This window comes from Nestor notabilis, unplaced genomic scaffold (assembly GCF_000696875.1).
Source record: "Nestor notabilis isolate BGI_N333 unplaced genomic scaffold, ASM69687v1 scaffold15656, whole genome shotgun sequence".
Classification (NCBI taxonomy): domain Eukaryota; kingdom Metazoa; phylum Chordata; class Aves; order Psittaciformes; family Psittacidae; genus Nestor; species Nestor notabilis.
In genome coordinates, this window is record NW_009933575.1 from 90,249 (window position 1) to 109,742 (window position 19,494).

The 19,494-nt window shown below is 37.9% G+C and overlaps 1 protein-coding gene across 1 annotated transcript in view; it reads left to right on the top strand.

Annotated features, from left to right (window-relative positions):
- Positions 1-19,494, top strand: part of SMOC2 (SPARC related modular calcium binding 2) — a gene marked incomplete at its 5' end in the record, with an annotated part of 92,773 nt that overhangs the window by 49,200 nt on the left and 24,079 nt on the right. The window contains 2 exons of the mRNA XM_010016947.1: positions 2,120-2,306; positions 7,331-7,413. Of these exons, the coding sequence (XP_010015249.1) occupies positions 2,120-2,306; positions 7,331-7,413 (270 nt within the window). The remainder of the gene's footprint in view (positions 1-2,119; positions 2,307-7,330; positions 7,414-19,494) is intronic.

Genomic DNA, 19,494 nt, shown 5'->3' on the forward strand with positions numbered 1-19,494 from the left:
CAGTCATTTGGCACACAGAGACCTGACAGACATGTCCATTACACTAATATATATTTCTACCAATTTGTCAAAAATAATCTACATTTTATCCAAGACTTAATTTAGGACTAATGATAAATTTCTCTTCTTGTTGCAAATTTACATCCATAAGAGAAGAGTAGGAGATTAAAGGTTCCAACAAGAGAAACGCCTTCCTTGAAAATACCATAGTTTTTTTTATGTATGTTTTGTTTTTTTTTTCTGGAATGCCTCTGCTGATGCTGCTCTTCAAGGGCAGACTTTTCATCACTAGGGTCCTCCCAGTTACAGGAGTTTTACCTTTGTGTTTGGTATGACTCCTGGTTTTTTTGGTCTGTTTTTCATAGACTTTTGCAATTAAAAGCATTCCTTTTAATCTTTAAACTTTCCTTTGATTGTTGTTGCTGGCTGTCCTGTTTCCAGTCTCACTTGCACTGTTAAATTCCATGGGTCTTCTGACTCTTCCTCCTAAAGCTGTAAGCCACATTTGCAACCCTCCTTTAACATCTCTCCCACAATACTGCTTTTTCTGTACCTCTAAAACTTTAAACCAGACATTCAGGAGAAAAAGGATCAGAACAAATCTCACCTAGTGCAAAAGAGAAATTTCTAGCTTGAGCAGCACCTTGTAGAAAACCTTGCCTAGGCAAGTCAGTCAGGAGAGTAAAGACAACTTAGCTAGATCTGTAACACCTGCTCTAAGATCACCACATCACATGTCTGCACTGGCCCTTGACTCCAGTGGTTTTGAGTCAGCAGAGCAGTCTTTCTCTGGTTGTTTCAATCAGTGGAAACTAGAGCTTCCCAGAAATTAGGTGGTGTAGCTTATGCTAGCAGCTGAAACAATCTGTATCTCCTTCTGCTCTGGGAATTCTCCACCACATCCCCTTCATGCTGTTACATTTTGTCTGTCTGGATGACCTGACTGTGTAATCTCTATACACCAATGTGTTTTCTAAACACAGACGAGAGCATGAAAATGTATTGCTCCTCTGGGTTTATGAGAGATAATAATACTTGCACATTTGCCAGATTGTGTGCTGGTTACAAGGATGTAAAATGAGAGAAGGTCACAGTAGCTAATGGAATGTTCCCAAGGTTTATCAGTATGAAAGAGAAAAGAATTTAGTGGAGTTTAAGGAGGAGTAATGATTTCCACCCTCTCACTGCAGTTGCTTCACCCCATTTGCTCTTTTTTGCTTGATTATATACAAAACATAAAAAGTGAACAACTAAGCCAAGTGATGTACTTAACTATATAAATTCCACATGATAGGAGACTGACCTTAAAGTTCCTGAAGAAATCATGGCTTGTGTAAATAGACTGTCTCATTTGTTATCCCTGTAATGCCACATACACCAATTTAGTGGTGATCAGAACCTCCTTGGCAGAGGTTTTTTTTCCGATTAGTGTGAACTGTCTGGCATTCTCAGGCCCTGGCATTTCTGCTCTTTGCCTCCTGATTCATAGTTTCACATAAAGGCTAGGAATGTGTAGTTACGTAAGGTTTTCTCACATCCAGAAGAGATCTGGGACATATTGTTAATGCAGATATAAAAATTATTACTTTTTCTCATGAGTCTTCGGTCTCTAGAGCAAATGGTACATCACCAATACCAGAATTACCGGAAAAGAAGATGGAAGACTTTTCACTGTATTAAGATGCTTTTTCCAAAACTGAAAAGAAAGAGCAGAATATAAACATCTAAGTAAATATCTAGATGAATTCATATAAGGAATTCTAAGTAGATTTTTTCTGTTCTCTTGGAAAAGAATCAGTAGTTTAGGGACTGTGGAGTAGACTAAGATGTTTTTTAAGGTGACAGAGAAAGTATTAGGTTAACCATAGATTATATCTAGTAAGGGAAACAGGGTGTCCAGATGTTATTAGGACTGTATTATGAAGCAGCTGCATGAAAAGGAAACTAAAGTTCCTAACAGTAGACAGCATAAACCAATGTAGCTGTTATTTGAGCTGTAGTGAGCCGCTTTGAATACAATTCTTAAAAACAGTCAAAGAAAGTCAAAAAAAGTGTTTGATAAAGCTGTCAGACCCTTTCCATATACCTTCTTCAGTCTTTTTTCTTTTCCTTCCAAAAGCGTCATCATGTGATCAAGAACTTCAGTCAGCTCTGGAGGAAGCTAAACAGCCTCAGAAAGACAATGTGTTCATTCCAGAGTGTGCTCAGGGTGGCCTCTACAAACCAGTGCAGTGTCATCCTTCCACAGGCTACTGCTGGTGTGTTCTGGTGGATACGGGACGTCCTATCCCTGGTACATCAACCAGGTAAGTTAATACACATTCAGTGCTCTAAATTTGTAGTGAGATGCCTTAGTATGCATGTACTAACTAGCATGTAGATTACTGTTGCTCGGTTTCTTCCACTTTGAAGTGAAATACATATATTAGAGACATCAAAAGTTAAGGTCATGTGGCCACAGACTTTTTCACTGCAATGTCATAGGCAGCTTGCTCCCCTAGTCCTCTCTTTTACTTTAATTATGTCCTGGGAAGCCAAGGCTTGGAGCAGATGAGTAAGCCAAGAGGAAACCTCACACTCCTTAGCTTGAACATAGAAGAACTAAGTAAGATGGTCCATAACCGAAACCACATCCAACCTCAGAATTGTACAGTTATTTTTCCAGCATCCTCCTCAACTATTTCATAGGACTGTTTTTGATGGAACAATTGCTTGGGAACCCATAAAGGGGAAATATCATTTTCGTGTGTTATTAATAGAAGGTTGGAGTTGAGTTGTCTCAGCTGAGCCGGATACATGGTAAAGTGTTGTGAGCCACATACAGCAGATGCAGGCAAGGCAAGTATCAGGTTCCAAAGGATGTTATTTAGCCTGGTTATTGAGGTTTGGCTCTTGTAGGAATGCTATAGGAGCTCATGTAAAGCTGGAGAGCAGTATGGGTATCTTGATGCAATCATAAATATTTTCAAGCTTAAGCAAAATGTTTTTTTATCATTTACATAAGGTTCATGAAAAAACATTGTAAGCCATTCGCTGTAAAGTATTATATTCTTGGGGAGTGTTTTTCATGTGTTCCTCAAGTGCTGTTTTACTGACAGCTGTTTTTATACCATAGTCTAGACCATTCCAACTGCAGTACCAGCTGAAGTGAGCATGACTTAAAGTTACTGTGTATCTGCTGTTTCTTACAAGTTGAGATCCATAAAGTATCAAACCAGAATAATTGAAATTTGATCCTGAAACTGTAGAATCACTGCACATATTGTGTGAGGACCTAGACATGTCCAGAGGCTCCTTTTTCTGCTAGTCCTCCATTCTCCACCCTTAGGTTTGTTCCCTGATTCTAATTTTTAGTGCTAATCCTACATTGAATTATACTTTAAATCATTTTATGGAACCTATTCTCTAATTTGACTCCAAATCCAGCTGTTTGGCTTCCATCCTGTGCTGATGCAGGGGATTAATCTTCCCCAGGTGTGCGATTTTTGCATTTGCCTTTTCTTAACTTTACGAGATTCCCGCCAACCCATTTGTCCAGCCTGTTGAGGTCCCTCTGAATGGCAGCACAATCCTCTGGTGTATCAGCAGCTCCTCCCAGTTTTGTATGATCTGGAAAATTGCTAAAATTTTCTCTGTTCCAGAAACCTGGTCATTAATGAATAGGCTAAACAATACTGGCTCTAGTATTGAACTCTGGGGCACTCCACTGGTAACTGGCTTTGGGCTGAAATTTGTGCTGCTGATCCCAATTCTTTGAGACTGCTAGTTCAGCCAGTTTTCAACACACCTCAAAGTTCATTTATCTAGCTCATACTTCAGCAATTTGTCTATGAGAATGTAATCAGAGACAGTGTCAAAACCCATGCTAAAATTAAGATAATATCTGCTCATCTCACTGAGCCAGCCATCTCATTATAGAGGGTTGCAGGGCCAAGCATGATTTCCTCTTCATAAATCCATGCTGACTACTCTCAATCACATTCTTTATCCCTCATATGTCTTGAAATAGCTTCTAGGAAGATTTGCTTTATCACCTCCCAGTTCACTTTCCTATTTGTGTGTATAGTGTGCATGCAGTGCATGTGATTTTGACAGCTACTGTAACACAGACTAGAATTCTAAGTCTTCCCAACCCCTTAGTGAATCACCTATGTATCTAGAATCAGTTTCCATCTTCTTTTTTTCCTGTTTGGTCTGCTGGCCTATTCTGTTAGGCAGCTACACAGCCACTCAGCTGTGGAGAAGAGGTGACAGGGAGGTCTTTCACTGTGCTGCAGCTTTGGTCTCCAAAGTTGGAAGGCCAGCAAATTGGATTCAAGCATTTCATGCATATGGTTTAGACACAAATCTTCCTTTTGTGTGAGTGCTCTGCCTGGTGGTTGTTACTAGAAAGATCAGCTGCTGTGGTCTTTACCATTTCTAACTTGTTCAGCTTTGCTGGACTTAATGGGCAGTTCTCATTGGAGCTCTGAGGAAGTAACGTTTAGTAATATCCCTGGAGAGGACATTTCTGAACACAGATGGGTAAGTAGAGTACTGAATTTTAGGAGTTTCATACTAAGTAAAGAATGACAGATGTATTTAGGAATCTGGTAAACAAGCAGGTGGGATTACTGCCTGGAGTTTAAAAGGAGTGTCTAGACCTCATTTCTGAGAAAGATTTAGATGGGCTGGAATCCCAACTTTTTTTTTTTCCCCCCTGTATTGATAAACTTTTTTTTTCCCTCTGGCAAAGGGAAGGGGGATCAGAATATGATAAGTATGCAGTTGTCTTTCTGTAATTCTTTCTTGTAGAATGAAGAGTGAACATGTGAGTCTTTCCTCGTTTAAAGAACCAGATGCTCATGAAAAATGGTGCATGCTATTGTCCAGCTTCCCATTGCCAAATACAGATTGGAAGAGTAGCTGTTAAAATGCTGCTGCAGGAACCAATAGCATTAGTAGTCCTGGTAGCAAGATGGATGCATTGAATCCTGGAATCTCTGTTTTTCAAATCTGGATCATATCATTAGGGGACAACAGTGAAAGCGTAGACAGATCTGGAAAGCTGTTGCCAGAACAGTATAGCATTTGTCATGTTGTTGGTTTTGAATACATTCATAAGGATGAAATTTGTCATATCATCAGGCTCTGAATACCACAATAAATAAATAGTAGTTGCATTAAATTAGCCTCCCAAAATAATGAAGGGAATTTACTAATATTCATTTACCTTCTAATATCCCATCATCTGAAAAAAGATAAAAAATTTGTCAGTAAAGGTATTCCAGAAAAAAAAAAAAGAAATATCATTCTAGAGTTAAAATAAAGATATGTGAATGAAGAACCACTCTAGGACATTCATGACACTAAAATGCACAAGAAATAGGTGAAGTTGTGGTAGAAAGCTGGAAACATTCATTTGACTAAAAGTAGGTAATGCATTTAAAGGGTACAATCAACCATTACCCGTAGTCTGTCAGTATGGTTTTCACCAGCTGGCTCACAATGCCTCTTGGACATCACAGTGTGACTCAGCCTTTTTGCTTAGCAGGGCCATGAGTCTGTGTTTTCACATGTGACTTGGATCATGGGCAAAGTAATCTCCAATCCACTTCCACAGGAATCTCTAAACTTAAAAAAGTATATAAATCATCAGTTTCATGAGGCTACTGACACTGTAGAATCCCTGTGAAAGCCTCCATCCGCTACTGCTTTGTACGCCTCAGTAAATCTCAGTGCTTCCCAGCAGACTGCTCAGAGGTATAAGTAGGCTTCATAAGCCCTTGCCAACTCTAGGTATACATTCACTGCTAGGGATTCTTTCCTCTTTAAAATTCAAAAGAGTAACTTGAGATGTCTTTTGACTACATTACTTTTAACCTGACAGTACTCCCCTCTGACATACTATCCTTTAAAAAAAAACTGAGGCAAGTGTGTTTTTCTTATCAGTTCTTAGCATGGCTGATCCTGTATGGGAAATTTCTAATGATTCATTTTCTTTCTTAAGTTGCTTTAAAGAGTTAAACGTAGAGTTTTCATATTGCAGCATTTTAACACTTATTGGTCTTTAATAGATTTAGTGTATATGATTAACTACATGTGTATTTAACAAAAAAGCCAAAAGGGTGGAAGAGTAGAGGCCAAAAAGAAAGTGTAGGCACCAAGCAGTAACAATAACGGAAGAGGATGAGGGGAATGCAGAGTCAGGTATCAGATTAATTGGGGACCAGGCTGGTTGCCAGATACTGCATTAGTGAGTACTGCTCACAGATTTCCCTTTCACTCTTTTCTTGGCTGATTGAAGTGGTCATCCATCAGGTATCTGAATCCAACCTTTGCTATCAAAGCAGCTTCTATTCCTGACATTCACTTGGGGAAAAAAGGGCCCTTAGCTCTCCCATGTCCGTGAAAACAACATTCTACCTTCTTGCAGCAGCCAAAATTTGATGGGCCAGTGGGCAGTTTCATCAGATGATGTGAAAATACATTAAGCACTCAAAAGAAAAATAATATTGTTTTTTTTCTTTGTGCCTGATAATTAAGATCAGAATACTTAGATACTGTTCTTGGGGGCAGTCTGGCCTGGAGTCACCATTATTAATGGCCATCTGGACATAGCCACCATTTAATGTTTTAAAAAAGATTATTTTGTTCCAAAACTTTGTATTAGTATATTTTAATTAGACATTTTAGTGTGCAATGCAGTGAATGTAATTTGGAGAACTTAAAATTTCAAGGAAGATACATAGAATATGAAAGAACCTGAATTCAGTGAACAGGTGTGTGAAAACCTACCATGTATCTATAGTGAGATACAAGAAAAGAGGAGAGATTCAGCAGCAGATGCTCCCATGCCTCCCAGGCTCGCATAAAAAAAATTACCGCTAGTGGTGCTGTCCATGTTTGTTGGAAGTACAGATAGAATCATATCATGTCATAGAATTATAGAATGGTTTGAGTTGGAAGGGACCTAAAAGATCATCTAGTTCCAACCCTCCTGCCATGGGCAGGAACACCTTCCACTGGACGAGATTGCTCAAAGCCCCATCCAACCTGGCCTTGAGGACTGCCAGGGATGGGACATCCACAGCTTCTTTGGGAAACCTGGATTTTGGAATAGATAATGATTTTTTAGTTTTGTATCAACACCAGGAGAATAAAGATGTACTAACTTCCTTAAGTGGAAAATAGGCAGATGAATTTTCATTGCCTCTTCTGAATGAAAAGCAGTCTTATTCCCTGAATAAAAGAAGCTACATGTTTAATTTGGACTAGATACTTAGAAATAAATTAGTCCTAAATCAAATTAACCTTCACTGGTTTTATTCTCTCCCTGTTTGTTCTTTAGGTATGAACAACCGAAGTGTGATAATGGTGCCAGAGCACACCCAACCAAAACAAAGGATTTGTATAAAGGACGCCAGCTTCAAGGTCAGTGAAATAGATAAATTGGGTTTCATACATTTCAATGCTTTATTTATTTACTACAGTAAATTAGAAAGCAATTTCTTACCCTGTATCTGGATACCAACGTATCTTCTAGATATCACTGCATTGATTTGCCAATGACTATAGTCTTTGACTTTGGAACGACACATGTAAATATGGGTCTTAGGATATTGTCAGAGAAAGTAAGGTTCAATTTTCTCAGGAATTTAAAGGCATTAACATTTACTTACTGGAATTACTCCTTGCTGTTGTTGTACCAGAGAAGTCAGAAACTATGTCCAGAATAATTTGGCCCACACTTCATAATCCTTATTCTATCAAAATCTATGGGAAATTTCCCTCCATCTTCAAATCAGCCTGAAATGTGTATCATCTAATTACTTTTTTCTGGAAGCACCCTTGACAGTTTACCACAGAATATTATTCTAATCTGTTGTGGGAACAAACCTTGGTGTTTATTAGATTTTTCATTTTTTCAAATCTTTAATAAGCATGTGAAAGGTTTTATTTCTGGGTAGTTGAGGTACACAGAAGTCAGTAGACTTGCTTAATTTTTGAAATGACATGTTAATTTGTTTGAATTTGTAGCAGGTTTAGTGAATTATGAATTAGAACTATGAATCAATTTCAGCTATTGTAAAGAACCAGAAACAAACTAATTATGCGGGCAGATTTTTTGTATCATGAAAAATATTTCAGGTTAGCCACCCAGAGGAACATTTAGACAATAATTCTGAACTAAACATGCCCATTAGTGTTGAAAGGCTTATTGAGTGAAGCACACATTAATAATCTCTGTCATGAAACAAATTTAATTACAAGGTATAATAAAAAAAAGCAATATGATTTATATGGTTTTATACTACATATAATTATATGTTGTGTTCTGCATAGAGAGAAGTCAACCATAGGATTAACTGTAAGCCATCCAAATCCTGTGGCTGTAAAAAATGGCAAGTGTGACCAAAAACATATCTAGCTAGGTATGAGGGGACAGAGAGACAGGAACAGGACAGACAAGGCAGAGAAGGAAACATTCATGCCATTTTAGATAGCCCTGTTATTTTTTCTGGATTTTATCTAGAATTGTGGGTACAGTTCTGGTCATTTGTGTTCAGAAAAGTGGATACACAGGAGAAGTTAGCTAGCACTAATGTATCAGGGAAGGCAGCTACTTCCCAAGAGAAAGCAGCTAACATTTGTTTCATTTAGACAAACAAGATGAGGTCTGGAGGTTATATTGTTCCTCTGAAACCATGAGGAAGAGAAATTCTTCCCCTTTGGCAGCTTTGGCACAAGAAAAATAGTATGAACTATCTTGAACGCATTTTACCTGGGTGCTGTAAAGTGTTTTCTAACTACTAAAGCAGCAAAGCAACAGCCTTTTAAAGGACTAGTAATGGAGAAAAAAATCTGGTTAGTTTTTTATATAGGTCTTGATTACTTTTGAAGAAGGCTATGTTGAATGAGTGAGGTACTCTGCATTATAGCTTATCACTAAAGATACTGAACATGATACTGAATTTACACTAAAAATGCACCTTGTAGCATGAATTTCACAGCTCTTACCGCATCGTCTCCATTTCTCTTCCTTCATGAAAAAGGGATAGAGCATGCCTGACTTGCAGTTTTCCTGTTTAGCTGCTTACAGAGTTCAGCAGGAGCCATGTGTGCCACATAAATCGCTGAATATGTGAAACTTAGTGGCAAATACACCTCTGTTGACAGTCAAATTGAAGACATTTATCCATCATTTTCTCAGTTAGTACTTGATTATTGATGTTACTTACTGCTGTTGTAACTTCAGAGAAGTTAGCAGGTATTTCAGGGATAATTTGGGAAATATTTTGAACCTTTCAATACTTAACGGAGGCTTGTAAGAAAGATAGGGCCAAACTTCTTAGTAGGGCCTGTTGCAACAGGACATGGGGTAATGGTTTTAAACTAAAGGAGGGTAGATTCACACTAGATATAAGGAAGAAATTTTTGTATGATGAGGGAGAACACTGGCACAGGTTGCCCAAAGGGGTGGTAGATCGCCATTCCTGGAGACATTCAAGGCCGGGCTGGGTGTGGTTCTGGGCAACTTGATCTAGTTGAAGATGCCCCTGCTCATTGCAGGAGGGGTTGGACTAGATAACCTTTGAAGATCCCTTCCAACCCAAACTATTATATGATATTTTACAATACTTTATGGAAATCGATGGAAAGTTCACTATCATCAACAATTTATTTCAAACAGCACTTGTATAGTTACAGAATTTGATAATTACTTGATTTTGTGGTTTTTCTCTGAGCGAAAAGAATTTGCCCTTCTGTGCTGAAGAAAAAAGTTTTGCATTAAAAGATATTAGTTGCTGGTCACGCCTACCTTTTGCTGGAAATTTTGAAGAAGCATTTGCTAGCTGGAATCTTAGAGGCAGGATGAGCAGGTGAAGGGTTTTAAGCTTTCATACATCTATTTCTTATCCAAACTGGTAGTGCTTTTATACAGTACAGTAATAAAGATTAATCCAAAGTCAAGATACTTTTCCAGTGAAACAATTAATAAGAACTTTCCATGCTGTAAACTCCTACCTGATAAATTCATTTTCATTAAGTTAGGCAATGATATTTTGATTTTATTTATTTTCTGCATTATAGTATTTTCCATTATGTGAGCTTTAGTCCAACAAACCACTGCAACAGCGTGAGTTCATAATTATAATTATTATGTATGACATGGATTTGCTCTCCCATATCTTATATTGCTTAATCTTTGACTTTCAAATCGTTTATATTATTTTAAAATAAGGCAAATACCAACATTTTCTAACTTTTCTTAAATACTTACTGGTTAGCTAAGAGAACCTCCCTCTTCTACTCTGCATCAGCATGGAGTAAGTATGTCTATAGAAGTCACAGGGGGAAGACGTTGCTTAACAGTTGCAATTGTGTTAAGGTGTTTTTCTGTCTCTCAATGCTATGTCTTTTCTTTCTCTTAACTAGTCTATTAAATGCCTGAGTCCTAACTGGCAAATTTCTCTTTTATCATACAAACACTACATTAAGTAAAAATTAATTGAGGTTTTCTTTTTTTATTATTTCTTAAAAAGAAGGTTGAAAGAGGATCTTGCACAGTTGTTGCTGGTTGTTAATTACTAATACATAGAACTGCACAAATGGCTAATATGAAGCAACTTTTTAGTAGAAATGAACCACTGTTACTCAGTTCCTCTATTGTAAGCAGTGCTGCAAAGGCATGTTTACGTTTGTGTTGTCTAAATTTAAATACAGCACCTGATTGCTCAGTGGTGCCAGGGCTGAATGAAAAATATAGGTTAATTGTATACTTACTTTCAAGGAATAATACATTTTTGGAAAGAAAGGTTTGCTTGATTTGCAGATCATACCCACAAAAATGCAGTAGCCCTGGGTGAAACCACTGTCACTATCTGCTGTATAAAACCAGGAAGACTTTAAAACAATTACTTTACTACTATGAATGATCTTAAATAGGGTAAAACTGACTGGTATATCCTCAGTTGGATTAAACTGACATAGTTCTGCTTTTATACTGATTTATACCACCTGAAAATTTGAACCCATTATATGTTAAGCCAAATACTTTTAGCAATAATTTGCAAATAAATCAAGATCCAGTTTTTGGCATGCACAGATATCTTGTTAAGGCAGAATTGCAGAAGGTAAAGACCCCTTGGAATCTATGGCAAAATTCCCACTGATCTAAACCGAGCTAAGAATATATCCTCACATCCTAAGGGTAACTTAAAATAAAGCACCTGAAATTGAAGGCTAATCTAACGTTTGTGAGAATGATCCAAGCCACCTGTATCTGTTAGATTGTCTAGAAGTTACATGATAATAATTCTTCCCATTAGATTTCTGTTCCTTTTTTTAGAACCAAAGCATTTTTCTCGGGTTGTTTATGATTTTGATCTTTCTCAGAAACTAGTTATTGCAAGATAATGAAAATCAACACAAAAAGGAGTCTAGAGAATGTCACATACTGGGGAAATAGAAGGTTTTTTTTATTTTCTTCCAGTTGGAGTTTTCAAAGGTTTGTATTTTGACCTTTTGTTCTCCTCTGAGTAAAATGGAAGGCCTCTGACAAACTGACATATTCTGTAAAGAGTCTTGAATGGTTTATTTCAGACTTTTGGATAATTGGTGTGTTAAACAAATTCTGTTTTCTGCACAAGCTGGTCAAGAGCATTTGAAAGGGTATAGCATGAAGGCTAGTTAAGCTAAACCTATAGTGTGGTGGAATGAGGTGTAGGTGCCCCTGTATTTTCATAAAATCATGAGTGGTAAGAGCTAAAATTCAACCAAGCTGAAGAAATATCAGTTCCTGAAACTGTAATTTTTCAGGCTGGGCCTACAGCAAAGGCATTTTCAAGCATTACATGTATTCACGCACCCTCAATAGATGTGTATTTATTTATAAACAATATAGATGTACTACTGAAAGAATGTATTAAGTACATTGTAAAAAGTAACCAAATTTAGAAATTAAAAAAGGGTAAAATAAAGATGTAATAACCACAATTTTTTTTTGTTAATAGTACTAAAAGTATTTCCTTCCTGCAGTCCAGTTGATTGTCTTGTGCCCCCCTGGGGTATGTGTATACCACTTTGGAGACCAGTGCCTTATACAACGGATAAGCTGCCTATTCATAAAGCTAGTCTTGCCTCTGCTCTAGGCAACCTGCAAGAAAGGAACTTGGATATGTAAGAGAGAAAGACATGATAGCATACTGAGACAGTGCCAGACCACTCAGCTAATTTGCCTCAAGGGCAAATCTTTTTCTTATTTAAAAAGTATGCATTAAATGCAGGAAGGCTCTGGTTTAGGCTCTGCTGTGTGTGAGGGCTGGATAAACTTTGGATAATCCTTTGTATAGTTTAAGATTTTTGTATTCTTACTTGACCTGGGAATTTATCTGGATTTCGTGTAATAGAATTTCCATTATCAACACCTGAAATTTGAAAAGTAACTGGAAAAATTTGAAAAGTATTATGGGAAATGTGATTTTTGCTGACACAACATTCTTTAATAAGATGTACCCTTGTCTTTGGTGCAGGGGGGGTGGGGAAGAAAAAGAAATCCAAATGAGTAAAAGGCACACAAGCTTGAGAGAGGGAGACCACAATGTCAAGCTGGATTTTCAGCCTTTACTGGGTTTCTAAGGTTTTGTGGCTTTAAGTAAGACCATTAATTTTGTTTACATTTCATTTTGGTTGGTTTAATTTTTCCTTTTCTTTAACAGAGTATGTTTTTTGAGGTTCTTATAGTTGTGATACTTCCTCTCATACAGAAGTATAATTTTGGAGGGGAAATTGTAGTTTGGAAATGACAGTGCCTTGTAAACTATAACAGTAACACAATCTCCTGACTTGGGTGAATGTGCAGATTCAGAAAGTCTAACTACTGAAAGTCCTGAAAGCCTCTCTTTTCTATTTTCTCAAAATAGCATAGCTCTTCACTACTGAATATTTCCTGTTCTCGAAATGCTGATCTCAACCCAGCTGGAATCCGGCAGAATGTATCAATTGCATTGAAGTTACTGTAGGTTTATACTGGTAAAATAAGATCAGCATTTCACTCTTATTTTTGTCCTTCCTGGCAATCCCACAGCTCTCTGAAAACCTTCACTTCAGATGCTTCTCATTACAATTTTCAATCCTAGAGCATTTCTACAAAAAGATGCATATTTTGGGGTTTTGATAGCAGTGAGGTAATAAGTATCTGAAAGGTTTGCATGTTTAATCTCTAGTATTTATTCAGTGACACAAGAAAGATTCAAATTAGAAAATTTGGCATCTTTGCTCAGCCTCTGAGACGGATTTCAAGTTCTCAGTTTGGACAAGAGTGTAGACCACTGCCCCCTCCTTCCTGCAACCCAAAACCCAGAGCCAGTGCTTTCCATCCAGAGCCTAAGCTCTGCTGATCACTGTGTTGGTACTGTGATGGTCTACAGTTTAAGTCAAGCTAAGAACGTTAAAACATTACTTAATCAAAATGTCTTGATTCATGTCCCTTGTATAGTCAATCAGCTTACTTAATAACAACAACAACTAAAAAATCCCTTAAAACTCTTCCTTATATATGGTTGTGTTGAAATACAGGTTGTTTTCAGATTTCACAGCCTGCTAGTGGCTGTTCTCAGCTATTGTTTTGTCCTATGGATCTTCATAAGCTTAGTTTAACCTTGGCATTCAAACAGTTAATATTTTCTCTTGAAAATCATGCATGAGAACTGTTTAACTCATTTGTTTATTTCACATTTGCTATCCTTAAGAGGAACAAAAGTGTTCTAACTGCCCAATTTTCTTCGTATTGTGATGGCTTTATTTACTGTATTTCTGTTGGGATAATCCATCATTGACCCTGAACAGTTTATATTTTGTGGAGCAAAACTCATGATTTAAGTTATGGGTGAGTTATGTGTGGATAAGTACAGTTTTCTTTTGATTGTTGGCAGTGCATCTTCTTTTTCCAAAGTTAAAGAGTAATAATAATTAGAAACTCTCAAACCATAATGATGCAAGACTGTCCTGGGTTCAGCTGTAACAGCCAAAGAGCTGTGTCTTACTCCAAAGGCATCTTTAAAATAAAAAGAAAGTGATAGAGGCTTAACTGCTTTTCCTTTTGAGCTGTGTTCCATTATATTTTTACAGTTGATCCACTTCTGACCATGAGCACATGAGATTTCATGAGGTACTGGACTCAGCTAAGATGTTGTGAGGTACCAGCACTGGTCTGCCTTATCTTGCTTACTGTAGTTTCACAAAGTTCTTCATTTCTTCTGTGTACTCTGATTCTGGCAGTGAGTAGAAAATAATCTGACCTTACTACACATCCTTAAATGTTTGAATGACTAAAACTTTGCTTGTTTTTAAAAGTATGAGTTAAGTAATAGAGTATTTCTGATTGTAATGCAGATTATACACATATGCCTGCCTTTCTATGAGCTTCAAATTGTTAGGTCAGTTAATACGTAACTTTCTCCACTGAATGTGATTTAAAAGGATTATATTTTTATGATGTAACCAGCTTTTTGGGTGCATGAGCTAATATTTAAAATACCCTTTCTGCTATTGAATCTTAAAGCTCCAAAATGTCAAACAATCATTTCAAGTTGCTGGCTGTTTTGAATGAGTCTGTAACTATCATCCTGAGCCCTACGCTGCTTTATTTACCAAGAGATACTTGGCAAAAATGCTGTGTATGAAGCAAACTTGCCTAGTTAAGTGTTTGAACTATGAACAGGAGACATTTGTGCAAAGCTGGTGTTAACCTTCATGACAGTGATGGCAGAACTGAATAGCTGCATGGCAAGGATGAAGGAGGGAGCCTGCCTAGAGCCTGGCAGGGTTTGCAGGGAGGATGGGAGGGGTGGGGCTCAGCAGTGAGGTGCAGAGGGGTGCTGGAGGGCCAGGCATGTTCCTTCTCAGCCCCATAGTGCTAGGGGAGGCAGGAGAGTGGCTGCTTCCCCTTCCAAAGCAAGTAGCTGTTTCCTCTAATACATGGGGCTGCAGGAGGATAGACTTCCCAGTCCTCTGCAGTCCTGAGCAGCTGGATGCCTTTCCACTACCGTAGACCTCATGTAGGTTAGTGACAGCTCAGTGAAGGGCGCTTTCTACATGTTATGTCCACTACAATTATCCTGTGCTGGCAGCCTGAAACAGAGGTGGTGGGGATACTGACTGGGTGAAGATGTGGCCATCAAAGAGGAGATCTGTGTGTCTGGGGTGCAGCAAGGTTAATGCAATGCCAGCGTGCTTGATAGATGGGAAGAGGATATGCAGCACACAAGCTGGTATCAGAAGCACTGGATCAGTCAGAATGCCCACATTGTAACACAAAAGCTTATTTGAGTATGGAATAGTGGTGGCCTGGCGAGGGTGTAGGGATAAGGCAGTACTCATGACTATATAGGTCATACAGAGGGAGTTCTGCAGCACTAAGTCCTGAGGCCACTACTATGGCTTCAGAGCAGCTGAACCTCCAAAGAGGACTCTGTTTAACCTACAACAATTTCCTTGGGCTCTTGGTTTTGATAGCTTCAATATTACCCTATTGTCTGGCTATGTGATTGTACATACTATACTCTCCCAGTGGGCAGTTTTGCTTCAGAGAAAGGGAGGCCTGCAAGTTATTTCTCAAGGCTCAGCAGATCATGTTTATTTCCTGCACACCCTCTTCCCTCCATCTCCCCATCCTGTTTTTAATTGTCAATGGTCTGACCACAGTTCTTCATATTGCTTTATTTCGGTCTCAATTTGTAGTCATTTCTTAACAAAACAGTGTCTTTCCCCAACCTAAAGCAGAAATATTAATATCTGAAACAAACAAACAAAAATTGCTCAAACACATAACTTAAGAGCTGTTGTAATTTCCAGTTATGTGTGAATTTGTCTAAAAAAATTACAGTGGAAGAATTTGAGATACTAGTAAAGTGCCAGTGAAAGATACAGCTGTGACACAACTAACAAAAGAGAAAAGCTGGCTAATTAAAGGTGATGCTACTGGCTCAGCAACAGAATTTCATTCGTTGCTCTATTTAATATTAACCTCTAATTTTATGTTTATTTTAAAGGGCTATATTAGGAGTAAAAAACACTGATTTCATTTCGTGGAGGTTATGCCAAAGAATATAAATTCCACTTCTCACCTCACTTGTTGCTGTCCTCCCTTTCCAGACAGATCCTTTGTTAAGTAGAGGAGCCTTGCCAGCTGTGCTGCTCTGTGCCTGTGAGTCCTGTTCTCAGTGGGCCATCTCCAGGGGATACATGCCCAGAAAGGGAGAACGTTCTCCTGTACCTGGCTGGCTTCCTGGGAGGTTATCACCCAGCAGCTCCACAGTCACTGTCTCTACGCCAGCAATGTCCAAATAGGTTTCTGCTTGTGGGTTTTTTTTGGCCTTCTGGGCCAAAGAATGATTAAGTGGGACAATGCTTTCCCCCAGAAATGCCTTTTCTACGTCTGAGTTGACATCAGAAAAGTTCCACTGACCCTCATGAAGGTGTGTTGGCTTACCCATCAATGATGTAAATATGGAGACAAATGCTGCTCCCTGCACTTGATGATTTTGGCATTGATTCTGATAAAGAGGGACTCTTCTTTTCTATCTCTACTAGGGAAATTATTATTTTGGATTGAACATCTGTATACATACATGAATAAATATATAAATACACATGCATTGAAAAAATTTGTGTTTCCATCAGTGGGAAGTAATAAACTAAGTGAAACCTGTTCCACCATAAAACTTCAGTAAGACATTAAGAAAGATATTTTAATTCCTACCTTTAATTTATCTATAAATTTTAATCCATACATTTAATCCATAATTTAATACCTATGGTATTCTAAATCCATCAGTGAAAAAGCTTTGGTTGAACACATTTGGTTTTCTTTTTCTTTTAAAGTAAATAGAACAGCATCATGGATAACAATCTCATTATTATGAGTATCATTAACTTGTGGAGCTGATTTAGAGAGGTTTGTTTGGGGTTTTTTTTGTCTTTTACTGAAAAGATTCTAACCGCTTTATAAATCTGTGCTTATATTTAGTAGTTCGCTACCTCTGTATGCTGTAATTTTGCTTGAATAGCTCTGAACTGCCTATAGGAAGGAGCACACGTATTAACAGTGATCAAAACAGTGAATTGCCTACCTAAAAGCAAAAGTAGTCTTGCAAGAAAGTGAAAGTTTGGACAGACTTTTTAATGTCATGGCAGGTTAGCCCATATCTGGCAGTAATACACAGCCTTTCTGGATGAAACTCAGAGTACATTACTAGACAAACCACACTCAGCAAAGTAGGAAAATCTATCATGGATTTGCAGTCATGACATCAAAGGGGAAAAAATCTACAAGGCATTCATTCTTACCTATTCAAGCAAATGGTCATTTTTGTAATATATAAAGGTAGAATAGAGAATTATATCTGTGTGTCCCATTGGTATCTGTTTTAGACTGAATCTCTTTCTGAAAGTGCCTGTCTCCATTGACTTTAGAGGTAGCAAGTACGACTAACATAAGTAGTTGAATATATTTGGTTTGCTCAAGTTGAAGGATGTAATTGCCACCTTGCCTGAACAGATCATGAAAATGGACAGTTGTGGTGTCCCACAAGCAGTGATATACAGCCTGGCTTTTTCTCTTCCGTGGTCAAGGGTACTCAGCTGAGACTGGATCACAGCAACAATCTTTCTTGCACTGTTTCACTCTGAAGTGCTTTTAGCAGGGAAAGAAGTCTGTCAATACAATAGGGTATGAGAGCATCTGTTTGAAAAATGGCATGTTTTTCAGATACTCATTTATCTCACTTAAGTATTTGGAATATTGCCTATGCTGTGGATATCAGGTCAGTGGGAGGGGGAGAGGACTGATTGATGACTCCGCAAAACCAGTTTAGTCTAATGATATCTTAAATTTCATTCTCCTTAAACTAGCACTCGATGTAGGCTGCTCAGCCCTGCTTACTGATGATAATCCCCAAGCCTCTGTGCATGGACTAATACTCTGTACTTCAAGAGATTTATGTTGGTCAGTATTGAGCCATCAGAGCCCTCAGTGGGGATCTAGAGAGATGCTTTGGAACTGAGAGCCCTTTCTTTCTACTGAACATTATATTTATTTACCTTTTAACTTCATTCTTTTTTTTCTAGTACCATAAGGACGAAGCATAAGCAGAGTAAAACTTTGATCACGTTGGAACCTAAAAGGGATTAAAATATTTGACCTCATAGAACACACTTTGATGCTGTATTTCTAAAGCTACTAAGCTTCAAGAAATACATTTAAAATATCTTGTGAAATAATTTCTGGTACAGTGAAGACAGGGCAGGTGTATCTCCTAATAACTCGGGGCAACTGGATTTTGCAGTTCTTGGGTGATGAGTAAAGAAAATAACAAAAGGAGAGGGGAAGATTGATGTAGAATAAGCTCAGTGTTTTCTGCCAGAATGCCTGCAGTCATGATCAACTCACAATTTGAAAGATGGCAGGAAAAACTCCTATAACTGAATGGAAAAGGTGAAAACCTTTTAGTCTGCCAGGGCTGTAATCATAATGAAAAATGACACCTGAACCTTATCATGACAGTGGGTGAGAGTTGCATAGTAATACCCTATTTCCTCTAAGGCGCATGGTATGGGGCTTCTCCTTTTTCATATGCTAGAGTATAAACCGAATAAAAACATGCCATTGATTTGTAAGGCTGTTCCCTACAAAATGGCTAGCTTGCTGTGTTGTGTTTTCATACTTGGATACAAGTTCTACTTGATTATCTGGCAGAAACAGCTCTCGTGTTTAATCTGTGGAAAGGGAAAAAGAAATATTTTCATTTCTAAATGAATGTATATCTGCAGCTGTATTTTCCAGAGGGAACAACAATAGTTAGGCATTTATTCTTTGCGTTTAGTCACTTGGAGAAATGTTCCACTTTTCAAATAAAACGAGCATTCAGTTCCCAGTGAGTTTGATGGTATTTTCAGTTCCCAGCAACTTTGACAATACCCTGTACTGGTAATAAACCACCCTAGTAATTTTGTGTTCTTTATCAAACAGTAACCTTTTGAAATCCAGACAGAGTTATGAGGTTAGGGTTTGTGAAAATTTAAGCCAGTGCAAGACTTCCCACTTCCTAACATTTTAAGTTAATGTATAATACAGAAATAACATCAATTTTGGCTGATGACTAATGACTGAAAGGATCAAGCAATAAGTTTAATACACTTGTCAAGGAAAATCAACAAGATGTAGCCAAAGTTGTTTATACTCTGATCTCACATGAGTAGGTATATTTTTCTGAAGAAAAATATTTTAATTTTAGCCTGCTGCATTAATCTTTCTGTTCACTTTTGAGAAAAAGGCTACCTCTGACAGTCGGAGAGCATATTGGATACTCGCGTTTTCTACATACTAGCATGGCTAGAAAACCAGTGGAAGTGGTCACTGGTATAAGAGGCAAAATCAGTGTTGCATACTCTCTCTGAGGTTGGATTTATTTGAGAAAGTAAAGTATCAGCATTAAGCAGAGTTTCCTGCTG